The sequence below is a fragment of the Lithobates pipiens genome, unplaced genomic scaffold (genome assembly GCF_037356315.1).
Source record: "Lithobates pipiens isolate NorthernLeopardFrog02 unplaced genomic scaffold, aLitPip1_a1.2 Scaffold_27, whole genome shotgun sequence".
Lineage (NCBI taxonomy): Eukaryota > Metazoa > Chordata > Amphibia > Anura > Ranidae > Lithobates > Lithobates pipiens.
The window spans coordinates 184,824,834-184,845,795 of NW_027507788.1; the positions used below are offsets into that span (position 1 = coordinate 184,824,834).

Sequence of the window (20,962 nt, forward strand, 5' to 3'; positions counted from 1 at the left end):
GATTTTAGTTGAAGTATTGTACTATGCTTTTGTTTTGTATTTTTGTATAAAATTTGTTGCTTGATTCTTTTCAATAAAAGATCAGCAGAATCATCCAGCAGTGCAGAGTATTTCAGGAGAAGATAGTTAGATGGAGGAAGGAGCAGAGTCCTCTAGCTGTGCAGAGTATTTCAGGAGACGATAGTAAGATGGAGGAAGGAGCAGAGTCCTCCAGCAGAGCAGAGTATTTCAGAAGAAGAAAATTAGATAGAAGGAGCAGAGTCCTCCAGCAGCAAAGAGTATTTAAGGAGAACAGAGTTAGATACTGGAAGTAGCAGAGTTCTTCAGTAGTGTAGAGTAGTTCAGGAGAAGGGAGTTAGGTAGAGGAAATACCAGAGTCCTCCAGCATAGGTCAGTCCACCCAAAAGTTATTTTTACTTAAAGATGCATCCTGATAGGCTCAGTCAGTCCCCGGCTTCTTACAGTATATGTCTTGAATATAGATCTCTCAATCATAATTCCTCCTCATGTCAACCTGGGGGTTTTGAGTGTTCTGCCCAACTTTGTTTGTTCCAGCTCCACCAGTTGCATTCTCCATACAACAATATGAGCACAGCAGATGTTCAGACTTGGGGACTAAAGCCGGCCACAGACAGTTCGAATCTCGGCTGGTTCAGCAGGGACCGGCTAAGATTCAAATTATCTATGGGCAAGATTGACTGTAGCATTTTGTTTGTTGTACAACTTGGGTACAACCAGCATGTCATATTTTTAAATGCGATTATTGCCAGAGGCTATAGCCGCTAGCAACAGTCACCGTACTGTGTTCTCCTGGCAGGGATGGCTTCCGTGTACACCCCCCCCCCCCCCCCCCACACACACACACACACCACTGCTGGGAGAACACAACAAGCAGGAAAGAAAATTGCATGTCCTGATCTTACCAATTAATCCCCAAGGGATATAAAAAGCTGTCAGGTTATTTAACTCTCCAATACCCACCAAACACTGACATATCAGCTTGGGAAGGGCAGACTCTTTAAACTGGTTGTATAAGTTATGAAGTCTTTTGCTTTAAGGCCGGGTTCACATATGGGGTCCAGTGTGTTCCTGTACACTGATTCAGGTGCAATTCAAGTCCGAATTTTAGCCTGAATTCACACCTGAACCAGACCCAAAAACGCACCGGACCCTTTTTTTAATAAGGACTGCGGCCGCCCTGGACATGTGTGAACTGGCTCCATTGAAAGCCACTCACACTTGCCTGTCATGCGAATTGGATGCAAAGAAAGCTGCATCCAATTCACATGTGTGTGAACCCAGCCTAAGTCTGTTTCACACTGCAAATTATCAGATACAATGTGAAGACTGATCGGTTTACCTGGATGGATTCCAGATATGAGAAGAGGATGGGTTCAGTCTTCTGGAAATTGATGGTTGCCAAAACTAGAGAGAAAAGCAGCGTTATTTAGTAACTACTCAGAGACAAAAAGAACAAACTACTATGCCACACGCAGCTTTTTCCTGCTTCAGAACATAATGCTGCTGTATTATTGCCACAAGATATACAAGAAGCTTGCCATACATCGGTAGAATGGTCATCCTATAGTGTTTCTACACAAATGGCTTTAAGGTTTGCCACGATTTGCCACGAATCCGCCCACAAATTGAAAGTGCTGATGTGTAAATGACAAATCGCGTGACTCGCATTTGAGCTGCCGATAAATCGCGCTGCAACCCGCATCACGGGAAGCATGTTGCCCAAAAGTAACTCCTGAACTTTTTTTGGGCAACATGCTTCCCGTGATGCGGGTTGCAGCAGATTGCTGAAGACCCTACACCGTTTCATTCATAACAGCTGTGTTTCCTGCAGAGTGATCTGTGATTGGCTCACAGCTATCAAAAGGGCCAATGACAGCACCCTGTACCATTAGATTAGCTGTAGTCAATCACAGACCACTAGCATTCCCAGCTGTCATGAATGTAACCAATTTATAACCAATTCATGACAGTTGAAAACATTGCTGTTCCAATGATCATCATTGTAACAGCAAAGTGGGAAAATCCCTGATTACCCCCTCAGAGTAGTACAATGTTTCTATGGTGGCACTGGACTACTCTGATGAGAGTATATAAAAAAACACCTGTAAAAAAATAAAAATAAAAAACTTAAAGTGTGTGAACCCAAGTGCAGGGCAAATGCACATTGAAATGTAAGCACATTAACTAATGTATGTCACATACTGAAGCTAATAAAAGGTTTTACACTTTTGGAGCTCTTTCTCCTCTAATTTTTTTTTTGGAGAACATGGATTGAGAGAGTAAAGCAGAAGCCCTGGATGTTTAGCCCCTTGGGGAAAAGCGTATTGAGACCTTTCTCTTAAATGAGAGGTCATGACCATCTGGTGAGTTCTCCAGAGTGTTGGTGTTTCACGATGGTGGATTTGAACCACTGAAGGAACTTTATGCACATAGTTTACTGAGCACTTTATACAGTGAATTTTTTATAAACTGACATTTTCAATAATTTTATGGATGCACTTAATTAATTGGGGATTAATATATATACACTGTAGCACTTTATATGTATAAAGAGAGTGATTTGCATACATTGCAGCATATATATATATATATATATATAAATGCAAAGGGGAGTGATTTATACAACCTGTGAGAAACACAGACATGTGGCATAGGCATTTGTAGTTGAACACAGCAGCACCATGTCACTAATTAAAGGGGAATTAGGTATTTAGCACTGTATACTAAGGTTAATTAATATTTTAACACTTTGGCTTTTTTCTTTTGTATAGCAGCTGCAGTTGGAGTACGGTTAGCGTGGGTATTATTGGTTGACCTACAGTGCCTTGAAAAAGTATTCATATCCCTTGAAATTGTCCATATTTTGTCATGTTACAAACAAAAACGTAAATGTATTTTATTGGGATTTCATGTGTTAAACCAACATAAAGTGGCACATAATTGCTAAGTGGAAGGAAAATTATAAATGGTTTTAATTTTTTTTTTTTACAAATAAATATCTGAAAAGTGTGGTGTGTATTTGTATTCAGCCCCCTTTACTCTGATACCCCCAACTAAAATCTAGTGAAACCAATTGCTTTCAGAAGTCACCTAATTAGTAAATAGGGTCCACATGGCCATCCACCTAAACTGACAGGCCGGGCAAGGAGAGCATTAATCAGAGAAGCAGCCAAGAGGTCCATGGTAACTCTGGAGGAGCTGCAGAGATCCACAGCTCAGGTGGGAGAATCTGTCCACATGACAGCTAATAGTCGTGCACTCCACAAATCTGGCCTTTATGGAAGAGTGGCAAGAAGAAAGACATTGTTGAAAGAAAGCCATAAAAAGATCCATTTTCAGTTTGGGAGAAGCCATGTGGGGGACACAGCAAACATGTGGAAGAAGGTTCTCTGGTCAGATGAGACCAAAATTTAACTTTTTGGCCTAAAAGCAAAACGCTATGTGTGGTGGAAAACTAACACTGCACATCCCCACGTGAACATGGTGGTGGCAGCATCATGTTGTGGGGATGCTTTTCTTCAGCAAAAACAGGGAAGCTGGTCAGAGTTGATGGGAAGATGGATGGAGCCAAATACAGGGCAATCTTAGAAGAAAACCTGTTATGCCGGGTACACACAAGCAGACTTCTCGTCGGACTGAACTCCGTAGGACTTCAATGGAGTTCCCCCGAAACGGAGTTGCCTACACATGATTACACCAAAGTCCGATCGTTTAGAAAGCGAGGACGTACGAAGGGACTAGAAAAAGGAAGTACAATAGCTTGCGTAGTTTTTGGTCCATCAGAACAGCATACAGACAAACGTTTTTCTCGATGGGAACTGGTTCCAGGGGAGTTCCGGCAGAAAGATTTGAAACATGTTCTATTTCTATGTCCGTCAGAATTTTAGAAAGAAAAAGTCAGATGGAGCCCACACACGATCAGAATGTCTGACAGAATGATTCCGTTGGACCTTTTCTGCCGGAAATTCTGGTCGTGTGTACAGGGCATTAGAGTCTGCAAAAGACTTGAGACTGGTGCAATTCATCTTCCAGCAGGACAACAACCCTAAACATACAGCCAGAGCTACAATGGAATGGTTTAGATCAAAGCATATCCATGTGTTACAATGGCCCAGTCAAAGTCCAGACCTAAATACAATTGAGAATCTGTGGCAAGACTTGAAAATTGCTGTTCAGACGCTCTCCATCCAATCTGACAGAGCTTGAGATATTTTGCAAAGAAGAATGGGCGAAAATGTCACTCTCTAGATGTGCAAAGCTGGTAGAGACATCTCCAAAAAGACTTGGAGTTGTATTGCAGTGAAAGGAGGTTCTACAAAGTATTGACTCGGGGGGGCTGAGTACAAATGTACCCCACGCTTTTCAAATAAATTAATTTGTAAAAAAGTTTGAAAACCATTTATAATTTTTCTTCCACTTCACAATTATTTGCCGCTTTGTGTTGGTCTTTCACATAAAAAGCCCAGTAAAATTTGGTTGTAACGTGACAAAATGTGGGAAATTTTCAAGGGGTATGAATACTTTTTCAAGGCACTGTATGAAGAAAACATTAAAGATATTCTTTGCTCTCAAAAAAAGGGAATTGGGAATCCTAATACCTTCCAATAACTTACTAGATTTTTTTCTGAAATACTGAAATAGATCAGTTCTTTATTGACAGACACACATGCCTAGTCTCATAGCTGTAATTGTGTTCCTGAATATGGAAAAGGTAATAGGAACTGAAAGACTATCAGGCTGATCAGAATGGAGAGTACTGAGTAAGGATCACCAGTCTAGTTATGTTGAACAGATCAGAAGGAACCAGGGGCGGACTGACCATTTGGGCACTTGGGCACTACACGAGGGCACCATGCCACTAAGGGGCCCCATCAGGGTTGCTAGCCTCAATAAAACCAAGGACAGTATGTAAAAATCTTTTTTTTTTTTTAAATCACAAGATTATAGCTGTCCCGCCTCTCCAGTACCTTTTCAGTGTGTGTATGTTACATAGTTATTTAGTAAGGCTGAATAAAGACACCAGTCCATCCAGTTCAACCTGAGTGAGTGTCTACAATTGTCCCTATCCCTAGATATTGTACATCATACACTCACATTGTTCTCTGCCCTCAAGGAGCCCAATCCAAGGTCCCCATTCATATACTAGGGTCAATTTTGGACAGAAGCCATGGAGTGTGGGAGGAAACCGGAGTACACGGAGGAAACCCACGCAGGCACAGGGAGAAGATGCAAACTTCGGGCAGTTGGTGTCGTGGTTGGGATTTGAACCAGCGACCCTTTTTACTGCTAGATGAGTGTGCTAACCACTACACCACTGTGCCGCCCCAATATATGAGTATACTATGTGTGTATACTGTGTGTGTATACTGTACATGTGTGTGTATACTGTGTGGCCCCATAATCTCCTATTGCCTGGGGGCTCCATAATCCCCTATTGCCCAGGGGCCCCATAATCTTCTCCTTTTGCCCGGGGGGCCCCATGAGTTGTCAGTCCGCCCCTGGAAGGAACTGTAAAGCCCCTCAGACCCCTGCCCCCCTCCCCCAATACTATGATCTGACAGTTAGACCGTTCTGTTACAATCAAGCCATGCAACACTGGCATCTTGTGGCCAAGAATGAGTATTACAGCTTTAAGATTTTTATGCACTTTAGTTTAACACTTAAAAGGTATGAGAACTCTTACACACAATTGGAATTCCGGCCAGAAAAAGACCGATGAGAGCTTTTCATTGGAAAATGCGACCGTGTGTATGCGCCATCGGAATTTAACTGTCTGAATTTCCGCCAGCTAAAAATTGATAGCATGTTCTCAATTTTCCCGATGGAAATACCATCGGAAATTCAGATCGTGTGTATGCAATTCCGACATGCCAAAAATCACGTATGCTCAGATTCAACTACGAGACAGAAGATATTGGCTACTGGCTATTGAACTTCCTTTTTCTAGTCCTGTCATACGTGTTGTACGTCACCGCGTTCTAAATTTGGTGTGACCGTGTGTAGGCAAGACAGCTTGAGCGGAATTCCATCGGGAAAACCATCAGAGCTTTTTCCAACGAGAATTCCGATCGTGTGTATGCGGCATTAGATTTCTGTGAGTCAGTCACTTTCAGTAATATCATTTGCTCTCTGAAAATCTGTCAGAGAGCAATACAACACTGGCATTTTATATGCTGAAGAGGGCGCCTTACCTCCTTCCATACTGCCTGAGCTGATTCCATCTTTGTTGTCAGATGTCATTAACAATTCCACAATTCCTCGCCGTACGAGAGCCTGATGCAACAAGATATAGATCAGTTAAAACAGGCCAGCTCCATGTAGCCTCACATATACATTATAATTTATTACCAAACAACTATGCTGTGCTATTTTATATCTAGTAATCGGTGGCATTGTTCTTTTAGCTGGAGATCGGCGAAGGCACCGCTATAGAATAACATTTATCTTGAGAATAAAACTCAAGAGTGTAAAGCTGACCATAGACTAAGCAATTTTCAGGCTGCAGGAAAGAAAAATTGCTCAATTGCCCAGTCAACACAGTCAGTGTTGATGGGGAAATCCCTCCCACGGAGCTATTGTGTTTTTGGGTACAACCAGCATGTCATATTTTTCATGCAATTATTAGCTGCTAGCAATAATCACTGTGTTCTCCCAGCAGGGACAGCCTCTGCATCCCGCTGCTGGGAGAACACAGTGATTATTGCTAGTGGCTAATAATTGCATGAAAAATACGACATGGTGGTTGTACCCAAGTTGTACAACAACTCAATTGGGTACAATCAGCCTGCCCATAGATAGTTTAAATCTCAGTCGGTCATGGCTGAACCAGCCGAGATTCAAACCATCTATGGCAGGTTTTAATTATTGCAGCAAATTGGTTCCCTCCATTAACATTAGGGATCGACCAATTATCGTTGAGGCCGATTATCGGCAGCCGATATTCACTTTTTTTAAAGTCTCGGGCACAAACATACCCAATATTACTGATATTGCTTCCAGGGGTTTTACTGGAGTGATGCGTGCAGCTGCAGGCATCACCCCAGTACTGTTCTTTATAGCCGACAGGCAGCTTTATTGTAATAACGACCGATGTGGCTCAGCATTCGCTCAGCTGTTATTACAAGCAGTAGGAACGGAATATTTCCCCCCTCCCGCCGCTCTCCCGAGTTCTCCCGTCCCACCGGGAGGCCCGAGCAACTAGCTGGCACGCCCGCTGGATGGCCAAAGACCCGAACAAAGCCAATGCTTCGTTGGGGTCTCGGATCTAGTAATCTGGAAGTCATGACATCACTTCCCGGATTACTGACATCTTAAAGGCGCCAGTTTAAAAAAATATAAAGTATTCAAAAACACAGATCTTGACATTTTGAATACTTTTAAGTGTAGAGGAGGGGTTTGGAGTCTTATAGACCCCCGATCCCTCCATGAAGACTACTTGTCACTGTCTACTCCTGTCATAAGAGATGTTTACATTCCTTGTGACAGCAATAACAGTCATTTAAAAAAAAAAGTGCAAATTTGTTTTTTTTTAAAGTGGAGTTCCACCCAAAAATGGAACTTCCACTTTTTTGGATTCCTCCCCCCCTTCGTTGTCACATTTGGCACCTTTCAGGGGGGAGGGGGGGGGCAGATTCCTGTATAATCCAAGCATTTTCTCCCACTTCCGGGCATAGATAGCCGCAGTATCCGTGGATATCAATGCCATATCCGGGGCCTCCTCTGCCCCCCCCCCCCCCCCGCTGTCTTCTGGGAGACACACAGGTCCCAGAAGACACGCATGTGAGTCACGCATGTGCAGTAGGGAACCAGGAAGTGATACTTCCTGATTCCCATACTGAAGATGGCTGCGGCAATACCCGAGAGCCGAGGGACAGATCGGCTTCAGGTGCCGACATCGCGGGTGCCCTGGACAGGTAAGTGTCCATATTTTAAAAGTCAGCAGCTGCAGTATTTGTAGCTGCTGACTTAAAAAAATAAAAATAATTGGCGGAAATCCTCTTTGAAGTATAACTAAATGCAAAGGTTTTCTTTCATTTTGGATAGAGTGGAGAGAGAGATTAGAACCCCTGACAGTTTTTATATTGCTGTCTGTGCCCCTGTTAGGGTCAGTTCACACCACATGCAGTACATTGCATTTTTTTCTGCATGGAAAGTAGGTTAAATGTTTTCCAATGGCATAGTTCACATGAGTGCGGTCAGTTCCAGGGCCTTTCAGTTCCATAAAAAAATAAAATAAAGTAGAACATGCTACATTTTTTTCCTGTACTAGACTGTACTGGAACGTGATAAATCGCATTGAAAACACACCGGAATGCACTGGAATGCATCAAAAATGCATCAGATGCCAGAAAAAATAAGGAAAAAAAAAAGCATCTGGAATGCATCCAGAAATGCATAAAAAAAAAAGCATCAAATACACTCATGCAGAAACGCAACCAGAACGGATCTGGAGTGAGTTTTTGTGGTGTGAACTGTCTCTGAAAGTAAAATTTTGTCCACAGAAAACTAAAAGACGCTAATTTTAGTGACATGGGGGTCCCCAAGGCATTCCCTTAGTTTTAAGGGATTTCCTCTCACTTCCTGTTTGGCTATAGGACAGGAAGTGAAGGGGAATCTCTGAAATGGATGGGGAGAAAAAAATCTGACAGGGGCTATAACCCTCCCTTGCTTTATCCAAAATTAATAAACAAAACAAAAAAACAAAAGCCTATAGCTCCAATTTAAGAGCAAGATAAAAACACTCATATTATGGTGTGCACTGTCCTGGTGCACTACAGTAAGATTGCTTTAGCATACATATCTCACAGCATCGATACTGCATAGATTGGACACTTCCTAGTTCAGCGTCTCCTGGCTTCACCATCAGCCCAGTGCACAGCATTATACGAGTGTTTATCTACAGCATTTTTTCTGGTTTTGTACATTAGATCAATTGTACTACCCGAGGACTAATGCAGAGCAAAGATGGAAATAACATTGCAGTGACTTTCTATTACATTATCAGTGTCCGGCACCAACAATTCTGTACTGATAGGTGTAGAACTCACTGTCTTTATGAACTCCATGTAGTTGGCATCCTTTGCATAAGAGCCGTACTCATTCTCCACCTGGACAGCGATTATCACTCCTCCCCTGGTGTACTGCAGAAAGTAAAACGTGACGTAACAAAATATTTTAGTTGACTAAATTAATACTATTTCAATAGACTAAATGAATACTACTTTAGTCGACTAAATGAATACTATTTTAGTCGACTAAATGGATACTATTTTAGTCGACTAAATTGATACTATTTTAGTCGACTAAATGGATACTATTTTAGCCGACTAAATTGATACTATTTTAGTCGACTAAATTGATACTATTTTAGTCGACTAAATTAATACTATTTTAGTTGACTAAATGAATACTATTTCAATAGACTAAATGAATACTATTCTAGTCGACTAAATGAATACTATTTCAATAGACTAAATACTGTTTCAATAGACTAAATTAATACTATTTTAGTCGACTAAATTGATACTATTTTAAACTAAATAGAAAAACGAAACTAAAACTTTACTAAACTAAATAGAAATTTGACATAAAAATTACCACCAGTTTAACTACTTGCCAACCAGCCGCCGTCATTATACGGCCGCAGGTTGGCTCCCCTGTGGGAATTGCCGTGGCTGTACGGCAGCCGCTTTAAGGGGTACAGGGGACGTGCGCACCTGTAGTGCGACCCTGGGGCCGCTGTGCATTGCCGGCCACCCACGATCGCTTCTCAGAGAGCCAAAGCGGGGATCTGTCAATGTAAACAGACAGATCCCTGTTCTGACAGGGAAGTAGAGAGAGATCTGCTGTTCCTAGTGATCAGGAACAGCGATCTCTCTCTACTCCCAGTCAGTCCCCTCCCCCCACAGTTAGAAACACCGCCCAGGGAACATATTCAACCCCTTGATACCTGTCTTAGACAGGAATCTGCAGACCCCCCCCCCCCCCCTGAAAGGTGTCAAAAAGCAGAGGTTCAATTTTTGTGTGAACCTTCGCTTTAAAGTGTTACCTGTGGTGCTGTAGAACAATAAAAAGAGAAAAAATATATATTTTCTCTTAAATTTTTCACACTCGTATATCTATCATGAACCCAACAGTAGGACAATCATATCTCAGACCGTAAGACATAGCTCCCAACTGTCCCTGATTTTGAGGGACTGTCCCTGATTTGGATCAAGGTCCATCTGTCCCTCTTTCCCCCTCATTTGTCCCTCATTTTGCTCTGATCTATATAGTTGTATATAAAATGCACTTTTTATCTATCAAAAAGTGTTTCCCAGAGCTAAATCTTTCATCTTATTTCTAAATTCTAAAAAGGAATAGTAATGGTAAAAAATAACTTGTGTGTTAAACCAATCTTGTTTTTTTTGTACAATTCTCCTTTAAGGGGGCGTGGCAAGGGGTGTGTCCTAGGCCTGCATACTTTTGATGATAGGTGTCCCTCATTCCCATCTCAAAAAGTTGGGAGGTATGCGTAAGATATTTGTAATTGGTGAAAAAAATTGTATTGATTTTTTATCCTGTAATCAGACTTATATTACACTCACTTGATGTCCAGCCACCGTGGGTATAAGGTGATCAAAATATGCTTCAGTCGCCTCTGCAAAGCCTTTATACATGGTACGTAGTTGCATGTCCTTGTCTCGCAGTAGCCAGCTGTGATGAGAAACAATGCAAGAGTGGGACACATGGGGCAACTTGGCTGAGCCAGCAGATTATGGGATGGATGTCACATATGCAGCCGGGAGTGGCCCCTGTAACCTGCAGTACAGCCTGTATACACTCACCTAGGCAATCCTCCCAGATCCCACTCCGAGCATATGTAGGGCCCTGGGCGAAGAATTACCCATAATCCCACGTCAGCCGCTATAGTTAGAAAGGTCCTGTATACAATAAGGGAAAGTGATTATTATCAATGGTTATTTATAACTTGGAGAGCACCGACGTGTTCTGCAGCATAAACCAGTTGTACTGTAATGACGCGTACACGCGGTCGGAATTTCCGACAACAAACGCTCAATGTGAGCTTGTTGTTGGAAAATCCAAATGTGTGTATGCTCCATCGGACATTTGCTGTCGGAAATTTCCAACAAATGTTTGAGAGCTGGTTCTCAAATTTTCCAACAACAAAACTTGTTGTCGGAAATTCCGAGCTTGTGTATACGATTTCGACGCACAAAAAAGTTCCACGTATGCTCAGAATCAAGCAGAAGAGCCGCACTGGCTATTGAGCTTCATTTTCCTGGGCTGGTCGTATGTCTTGTATGTCACTGTGTTCTTGACTTTCAGAATTTCCGACATTTGTGTGACTGTGTGTATACAAGACAAGTTTGAAACAACATCTGCCGGAAAAAAAAATGTCCGATCGTGTGTACGCGCCATTGGAGATGAAATTGACTCCATATGATTAAAGTATACCAAGGTGGATCCTGGACAATATGGCTACTACATACTGTATATTTGGCTCAGACTCAGCTTTCTAAAGCATCCCAGATTGCAAAACAGACTGCAATTGCCTATGAAGGTACATTCTGACTGCAGAAAGATGTCCATGAAAGAATATTCTGATGTTCATGAAAATACAATACACAGATACACTATTTTGTCAAAAGTATTGGGACACCTGCAACACTGTATCGTGGCCTAGGCCGACAAGGTCCAGGCCTAGGGCACTTGTGTGTTTAACCAATTTTTTTTTTTTTGCACAATTCTCCTTTAAGGGGCATGGTTAGGGGGTGTGTCCTATGCCTGCATACTTTGCTGGTAGGTGTCCCTCATTCCCATCTCAAAATAAGGGAGGTATGCCTAAACCGTGAAGGTTTAGGAGATATGCGGTGTAGCTACAGGTAGGTCTAATAATAGGCTTACCTGTAGCAAAAAGTAGTTGTAAATGGTTTACTTTGACTATACTTAAAGCGGGAGTCCGCCGGGAGTTCCGCCGTTTTTTTTTTTTTTTTAAAAAGCCAGCAGCTACAAATACTGCAGCTGCTGACTTTTAAAATAGTGACACTTACCTGTCCAGCGCGCCCGCGATGTCGGCACCCGAAGCCGATCTCTCGATCGTCTCTTGGGTGCTGCCGCTGCCATCTTGGGTATGGGAATCAGGAAGTGGAGCCTTTCGGCTTCATTTCCCGGTTCCCTACTGCGCATGCGCGAGTCGCGTTGCGCAATAAGGATGGTCCCCGCTGTCTCTGGGATCCATGTGTTTCCCAGCAGGCAGCGGGGGACTTTCGGAAAGGGGCGTAGATTCTGCGGAAAGGGGCGTACCTTCTGCAGAATCTATGCCGGAAGTGGGTGCAGATACCTGTACTGTACAGGTATCTGCACCCCCCTCCCCCCTGAAAGGTGCCAATTGTGGTGCCGGAGGAGGGGGAGGATTCCAATGAGCTTTAAGACTAATGTATAACCTATGTGGAATTTTGTCCGCTATTTACTAATGTTGGCAATTCACCAGATGTGTTATATTGCTTTGTTCTGATGGATACTTCCCTATTTTGCTATGGTCCAGATACTCATTTGTACCGGATTTTGTTTTCAGTTTCAATTTCAGTAATAATTATTGAAATTTTCATTGTGGTCACAAACATCTACATATTACTACATGTGACGGACTGGGGTTTATATGGTCACAAAACAGACACCCCAAAGCAAAGTACATATTCATTTTTTTTTTATATTTCTAAACATATCCCTTCTATTCTATTAATAACCAGTAGATGGCAGAGAAGGTACACAAACAGAGTCTATATAAGGCCACACACCATGTGACTGGAAATTAAACTACTTCCAGCCATAAAGTCAGTGGTCATATCTCATGCTGTTTGTGTGATTCTTTGCAGGTATGTACTCTAAATTGTTCCTAATCTGTATTAACCTGTGATAGAAAGATTCCTAAACATCTTCAGCAGATGCAGAAAAAGTCTCAGCAGATTTTATGCTATAGTTTTGCTGTAATTAGAAGTTTAGAACAGCATGTGTCAGAAACAAGTGAAAAGAGCATAAGAACATGAAAATACTGCATTAGTCAGAACAAATGTCTATGATAAACACTAAACCGTTCTAAATAGGTATATTTAAACCTGATTTATTGGAAATGGCATAGATTTATAGAAGCACATGTTTTCTGTTATTTAATATAGAAAAAACCTATTGTATGTAAAGCTTATGTATTGCATCATACAGACATGCAATGTGCACCATCTAGTGGTTAAAAAAAGAGTACTACCATGAAAATATTTGTATTAAAGCAATGCATTGCTAGTATGATTATTGCACACTTAAAGTGTACCAGAGAGATAAAGATAATTATCTGTAACACTGAATAACAGGGATATATATGTTATTAAATTTAGTAATGTTCATTGTTGTAACTACGTTTTAAAATACTTTAGTTAAAATCTGTATTATATATTGTTAATGTTTATAAACATGTGACTATAAAAATGTAAAAGATGTATTGTTATGTAAAATTAAACTACTTCCAGCCATAAAGTCAGTGGTCATATCTCATGCTGTTTGTGTGATTCTTTGCAGTCCACGCCAAGCTGATCACCTTATCTCATTGCGTCTACAATCATCGGCTCTCTTAATTCACATTTTGAGGCCGGTAACATTTTGGGGGCTCGTGTGCCGGGATTCGTTGTGTTACCAGTGAGAAGGAAGTGCGAGACAAGCGTGAGCCTGCTACAGAGCTACAAGGAGAGTCGTGAGTGTCGTCTGCCTTGTGAGTGCAAGTCTTCAGATTGCAACAGGGATGGCGTCTCCTCGTCGTGCGCTGATGTGGGATATCCGGAAACAAATTCATCTGCTTAATGAAGAACAGCTGCATAGCCTCGCTATTACGCTGGAAGATGAAAGAGACGTGGACGTTCCCTCAGTGACTGGTACCAACGAAATGGAACTTGTTGAATTTATTAAAGACTACTTAAGAAGTGATCAGCTGGAAAAGTTGGAAGATCAAGGTATGTCTTACCTACTCATTATCCAAGACAAGATCAATGAACTAAAACTTAACAAGGAAAGTACACCAACTGTGGACATTGCAACCGCTGCAAAAAAAATAAGTAGTGGGACTGCAAGGACTGAACAGTTATCGGAGGTGGTGAGATTAACTGATGTTGTTGCTTTATTGCCACGTAGAGAATTTAAAATGCATGGTGGTGTAATTTCAGATCATGGTTCGGACATGAGTTACAGTAGCGTGTGCAGACAAATTGACGAGGGTCTAACAAAAAAATTCCCTGAATCTGAAATTATACACACAGTGTTGAGAATAATCAAACCTGGTAATTTTAAAGATATGTTGACTGACAAAGATGATCTTACTGTTGCTGAATTGAAAAGGTTTTTGAAGTCACATATGAGAGAACGAAGTGGTAATGAGTTATTTCAGGACCTTAGCAATGCTGCCCAGCAAGAAAGAGAAACAGCACAACAATTTGTTTACAGGCTAGTGGGGTTAAAACAAAAAGTTCTGTCTACATCACAACATGATAGGCGAGAGCTTAACTATGACAAAAAACTGGTGCAAGGCATATTCCTTCATACACTCTATCAGGGACTAAATGAGAAAAATTCTAATGTTAGACGAGATATCAAGCCTTATGTGTCTGATTTGACAGTAACGGATGACTTTATCATAGAGCAAGTCACCAGATCAGTTGATGAGGAAACAGAAAGGCAGAGACGCTTAAACAGTGCACCTAAACATAAACCTATTACTGTTCATTCATCACAGACACCAGGGAATAGTGAAAAAGACACCTTGCAAAAGAGAGTTGAGGGAGATGTTAAAGCAAATCACACTGCATTATTGGAACTAACAACACAGGTCTCTGCTCTCGCAAAGAACCTGGAAAAGATGATGAAGCAAACTCCTCTTGTTGGAAACCAAATGACTAAGCCACTAACCAATGTTCAAGTTCCAGATACAACTCACTGCAAGCCCAGGTGTGATGATTGCATTAAACGAGAGAGTCAGAACTGCTACCATTGTTTCTACTGTGGTTGGACAGGACACAGAGCGGTTGATTGCTTGAAGAAAAGAAGGCAGTCGGGAAACGACAGACGGTCACTGGGAAAGGGACAACCAGTGACCACCTCAAATGATCTGCCCCATGCTAAGGTAAACAGGGTATTCACCCAACGGTCAACTAGAACACTCCCAAAAGAGAATGGATTCTCCAAACAACACGTAGCACAATTAATTGGAGGAAAATGCCTACTGTCATGTCGGATGAATGGTGTACCGGTTGACATGTTGATGGATACAGGAGCTCAGGTCAGCATTGTCGGGAAGGCATGGTTAGAAAAGTTTCTACCCAGTGTCTCCATTAGGCACATACAAGATTTACTTTGTGATGACAACTTATCCATTACAGCTGCAAATGGTTCTATCATTCCATTCATCGGGTGGATTGAAGTCTGCCTGGAATTCGAAAGTAGTGGACATGGAAACTCAGCCATTTATGTGCCAATGCTGGTGAGTGACTGCTGTAATGACAATCCAATTCTTGGGTTTAATGTTATCGAAGAATTGATCAGAGAAAACCGTGACCGACCAAACAGCACCGAAAACCTGACAATCTTGCTGAGTGAAGCTATAAAAGTAAGACAGAGTGTAGCAAATAGCATTGTCAATGCTGTCAGTCAAGCAACTGACCCAGGAGAAATATTCGATAGTCGTATGGTCAAAGTGGGGAAGAAGGGACTCCAGATTAAAGGAGGCGAGCTCTGTGAAGTCAAAAGCAGAATTAGAGCGTGGCCGAAAGGAGGAATCATGCCATTTGAACCACTTCCCGAATATCCAGTTGAGGAAGGACTTGAACTATTTCCTTCAGTGGTAGATGTGCCAAATGGGTTTTCTAAACTGGTGAAGATACCTATACTGAACCGTGCTCAACATGACATCTACCTTCCACCCAGAACAGTATTGGGTACCATTTCTCCAGCAGCTGAGATTCTACCATTGTCTCCAAACAAAGACGATGGAAAGGGAATTGACCAGAAGAAAAGGGTGTTTCATGTAAACCAGTTGAATCAAGTGGACACTGGAAATCAGCTACCCACTAACAAATCTGTTAAGTGGCACCCACCTGTCAATTTGGAAGATCTCTCAGAAGAAGAACAGGAGATAGCGAGACAAATGTTATATGATGAATCAGATGTCTTTGCTCGAGATGAGGGAGACATAGGATGCATCCCTAACCTGAAACTGAGGATAAATCTGAAAGATGAAACTCCTGTCCAGAAACGCTACAATTCGATACCGAAACCCTTATACAAAGAAGTGAAAGAATATATCCAAAACCTTCTTGACCGAGGTTGGGTAACAAAATCTTCTTCCGCATACTCATCACCAGTTGTTTGTGTTCGAAAGAAGGACAGTAGCCTACGACTATGTGTTGACTTTAGGGAGTTAAACCGAAAGACTATCCCAGATAGACATCCACTACCCAGAATACAAGATCTGCTGGATAGCTTAGGAGGATTTACGTGGTTCTCAATCCTGGACCAGGGTAGTGCGTATCATCAAGGCTTTGTGCATGAAGACTCCAGACATCTGACGGCTTTCAGCACCCCCTGGGGACTCCTGGAGTGGACCCGTATTCCATTTGGATTAACGAATGCCCCAGCAGCTTTTCAGAGATGCATGGAGAATGTATTAGAGGGCATCAGAGACAAATGTTGTTCTCCATACTTGGATGACGTACTTTGCTACTCCAAAACTTTTCAGGAGCATGTCAATGATATTAGGCAAGTGCTTAGTCGAATGCGTGAGCATGGTATCAAACTTGGACCGAAGAAGTGTGAACTCTTTAAACGACAGATTCGATACCTTGGACGAATGGTGTCAGAAGAAGGCATAAAAATTGACCCAAAAGATCTTGAAGCGGTATTACATTTGAAAAGGAAAGAACCCAAAACAGTGGGAGGGGTCAGATCTTTGTTAGGATTCCTGAGCTACTACAGGTCCTTCATTCAAGATTTCTCTCGACTTGCTAAACCACTGTATGAACTTTTGCAGAACACTGAGAAAGAATCTGCTACATCCATCCCCAAAAACAATCGGAGGGAATCTACAAAGAAAAACGGGAACAAAGCACAAGTGCCATCTAAAACACTGATTCAATGGACACCCAAACATCAAGCTGTAGTATCCAGACTGGTGGACATGCTAACCAATCCACCAATTCTAGCATACCCTGATTTTGATTTACCCTTCGTCTTACACACTGATGCTTCCAATGAAGGCCTAGGTGCTGTACTATACCAACGACAAGGAGAAAAAATCCTTGTTATTGGGTTTGGCTCCAGAACATTGACTCCAGCAGAGCGCAATTACCATCTTCACTCTGGTAAACTTGAGTTTTTAGCTCTCAAGTGGGCAGTCTGTGACAAATTCAGAGATTACTTGTACTACGCTCCAACATTCACCGTTTACACAGACAACAACCCATTGACATATGTATTGAGTACTGCCAGACTGAATGCTGTGGGTCATCGCTGGGTTGGCGAGTTGGCTGATTTTCACTTCGATATCAAGTACAGGCCAGGTAAACAGAATGCAGATGCAGATACACTGTCACGATTTCCGGTGGAACTCACGAAGAATCTGAGTGAGTACACAGAGCTTGTACCATCTGAGGTTGTGTCAGCTATGTGGCAAGGGAGCAAAGCTGTTGACGAAGAAGAGGCATTATGGGTGGCTTCATTGACTCTTCACTCAGAAAGTGATGTGGCCGAAGAATTGCTGAAAGGACAGACAATCTGCCCAATGACTCAGGAGAATATCAGAGCATTACAACAAGACGATACCAACATTAGAGAAGTGGTCTGGCTAAAGGAGAATGACTGGATTCCAAACCACAAAGAAAAGGAGAGTATGACCAGCAAAACAAGACGTTTGATACATGAATGGAATAAACTCAGAGTCGATGAAGGAATCCTCTACCGACACTCTGGAACCCAAAAACAGCTAGTTCTGTCAGAAAAGTTAAAACCATTGGTCTTAAGAAATCTTCATGATGACATGGGTCACATTGGTACTGACAAGGTAACCCACCTAGCACGTGAACGATTTTACTGGCCATTTATGCAAAAAGACATTGATGAATATGTGCTGAAGAAGTGCAGCTGCATCAAACAAAAGCGTCCAAATATCACCGAAAGAGCACCTATGGGTTCGATTACTACCAGTTCACCTTTGTAGTTAGTATCCATTGATTATCTTCACTTGGAAAAAAGCAAAGGAGGATATGAGTATATACTTGTAATAGTTGACCATTTCACACGCTTTGCACAAACGTATCCAACTAAGAACAAATCTGGAAAAACGGCAGCAGAAAAGATCTTTTAAGATTTCATACCACGTTTTGGCTATCCAGAGAAACTCCACCATGACCAAGGAAGAGAATTTGAAAACAACTTATTTCAGACATTGCAACGATTGGCAGGGATTTCTCATTCAGGAACTACTCCATACCATCCACAGGGTAACCCAGTGGAGAGACTGAACCGTACTTTGTTACAGATGCTTCGCACCTTAGAGGAAGAGAAAAAGTCAGATTGGAAAGAACATCTTCCACATATGGTTCATGCATACAATTGCACCAGGCATGAAGCCACAGGATACTCGCCATTCTTTCTATTGTATGGAAGATCTCCTCGTTTGCCAATTGACCTAATGCTCAACCTAAATTTGGAAAAGGAATCAGAAAGTCAACCAACATTTACTCAGAAATGGGCATCTAGAATGCAAGAAGCTTACAAAATCGCATCCGAAAATAGCAAAAAATCATCTGCTAAAGGGAAGAAGTACTATGACAAAAAGATAAAAGGAGCAGCTCTTCAACCGGGTGATCGGGTCTTAGTACGAAATCTCTCTGAAAGAGGAGGACCTGGTAAACTTCGTTCATACTGGGAAGAATCAGTACACAAAGTGGTAGAAAGAATCAAAGATGGGCCTGTGTACAAAATTCAGCCTGAAAGTGATAAAAAGACTATTCGAGTACTGCACAGAAATCTTTTACTACCAGTAAATGACCTACCAATTGAAGGACACATTCCAAGAGTACCGATGAAACAGAGACAATCAAGTAACAGAAAGGATACCAGAATGGATGTGGACCAGGAGGAGGAATGTTCAGATGAAGAAAGATGGTATTATCCTTATATACCAGAGACTACAGAAAGTCATGATCGTGTTGTGTCTCAACCAAACTCTCAAAACGTACAGAAAATCCCATTAAGAGTTTCTGCTGAAGAGTTCTATCCTACAACTACCACACCCAATCTTGAACAAGAACAAAATGATGGAACAGTAGTTGGCGACCAAATCTGGGCTACAGACATGGTGGGACTAGACACTGCAGAATTACTCTCATTAAGTCAAGACTTACCTGTGAACCAAGATATGCAAATGGAGAATGATGTTGATGGAGAAGACTCAACTCCTGTCAGAAGATCTACCAGACAAGCTAAGCCTAAAGAGATCTTTACATATGACACACTAGGTCAGCCAAGATACAGACCAAGTCAGATTCACACCATACAAACTCACACAATGCTAGCTACTCCCAGGACATGCCAGGTAGTTAACGTAGCTCCTTGGTGGCAACAAGTACCTATTTGGGTTACTTAAATCACTAAATAGTGTTCAGATACCAATTGAGTTTAATGTCGGGAGCCATTAACTGAAGGAGGGGAGAGTGTGACGGACTGGGGTTTATATGGTCACAAAACAGACACCCCAAAGCAAAGTACATATTCATTTTTTTTTTATATTTCTAAACATATCCCTTCTATTCTATTAATAACCAGTAGATGGCAGAGAAGGTACACAAACAGAGTCTATATAAGGCCACACACCATGTGACTGGAAATTAAACTACTTCCAGCCATAAAGTCAGTGGTCATATCTCATGCTGTTTGTGTGATTCTTTGCAGGTATGTACTCTAAATTGTTCCTAATCTGTATTAACCTGTGATAGAAAGATTCCTAAACATCTTCAGCAGATGCAGAAAAAGTCTCAGCAGATTTTATGCTATAGTTTTGCTGTAATTAGAAGTTTAGAACAGCATGTGTCAGAAACAAGTGAAAAGTGCATAAGAACATGAAAATACTGCATTAGTCAGAACAAATGTCTATGATAAACACTAAACCGTTCTAAATAGGTATATTTAAACCTGATTTATTGGAAATGGCATAGATTTATAGAAGCACATGTTTTCTGTTATTTAATATAGAAAAAACCTATTGTATGTAAAGCTTATGTATTGCATCATACAGACATGCAATGTGCACCATCTAGTGGTTAAAAAAGAGTACTACCATGAAAATATTTGTATTAAAGCAATGCATTGCTAGTATGATTATTGCACACTTAAAGTGTACCAGAGAGATAAAGATAATTATCTGTAACACTGAATAACAGGGATATATATGTTATTAAATTTAGTAATGTTCATTGTTGTAACTACGTTTTAAAATACTTTAGTTAAAATCTGTATTATATATTGTTAATGTTTATAAACATGTGACTATAAAAATGTAAAAGATGTATTGTTATGTAAAATTAAACTACTTCCAGCCATAAAGTCAGTGGTCATATCTCATGCTGTTTGTGTGATTCTTTGCAGTCCACGCCAAGCTGATCACCTTATCTCATTGCGTCTACAATCATCGGCTCTCTTAATTCACATTTTGAGGCCGGTAACATACAGCTACTACAAATGGCTATGGATGGCTTTGATGCGTCACATTACCAAATATCCAGGTTCCCAGTGAAGTCAAACTTTCCCCTCTGTGGCTCATGAAGGTTCCAGGGAACATATCTAGGAGAAAATAAGAAAAAAACATTTCAAAGGAAAGGTCAACCAGTCTAAGATGAGCTAAGAAAAG

The 20,962-nt window shown here is 41.4% G+C and overlaps 1 protein-coding gene across 4 annotated transcripts in view; it reads right to left on the reverse strand.

The window, feature by feature from the left end:
- GLB1L2 (galactosidase beta 1 like 2) overlaps positions 1 to 20,962 on the reverse strand; it is a 103,301-nt gene that overhangs the window by 23,252 nt on the left and 59,087 nt on the right. For all 4 annotated transcript variants that reach the window (XM_077457998.1, XM_077457999.1, XM_077458001.1 and 1 more), the window contains exons 3-8: positions 20,827 to 20,895; positions 10,848 to 10,943; positions 10,608 to 10,716; positions 9,069 to 9,161; positions 6,213 to 6,294; positions 1,361 to 1,425 (exon numbers count right to left, since the gene is read on the reverse strand). In XM_077457998.1, the coding sequence (XP_077314124.1) occupies positions 1,361 to 1,425; positions 6,213 to 6,294; positions 9,069 to 9,161; positions 10,608 to 10,716; positions 10,848 to 10,943; positions 20,827 to 20,895 (514 nt within the window). The remainder of the gene's footprint in view (positions 1 to 1,360; positions 1,426 to 6,212; positions 6,295 to 9,068; positions 9,162 to 10,607; positions 10,717 to 10,847; positions 10,944 to 20,826; positions 20,896 to 20,962) is intronic.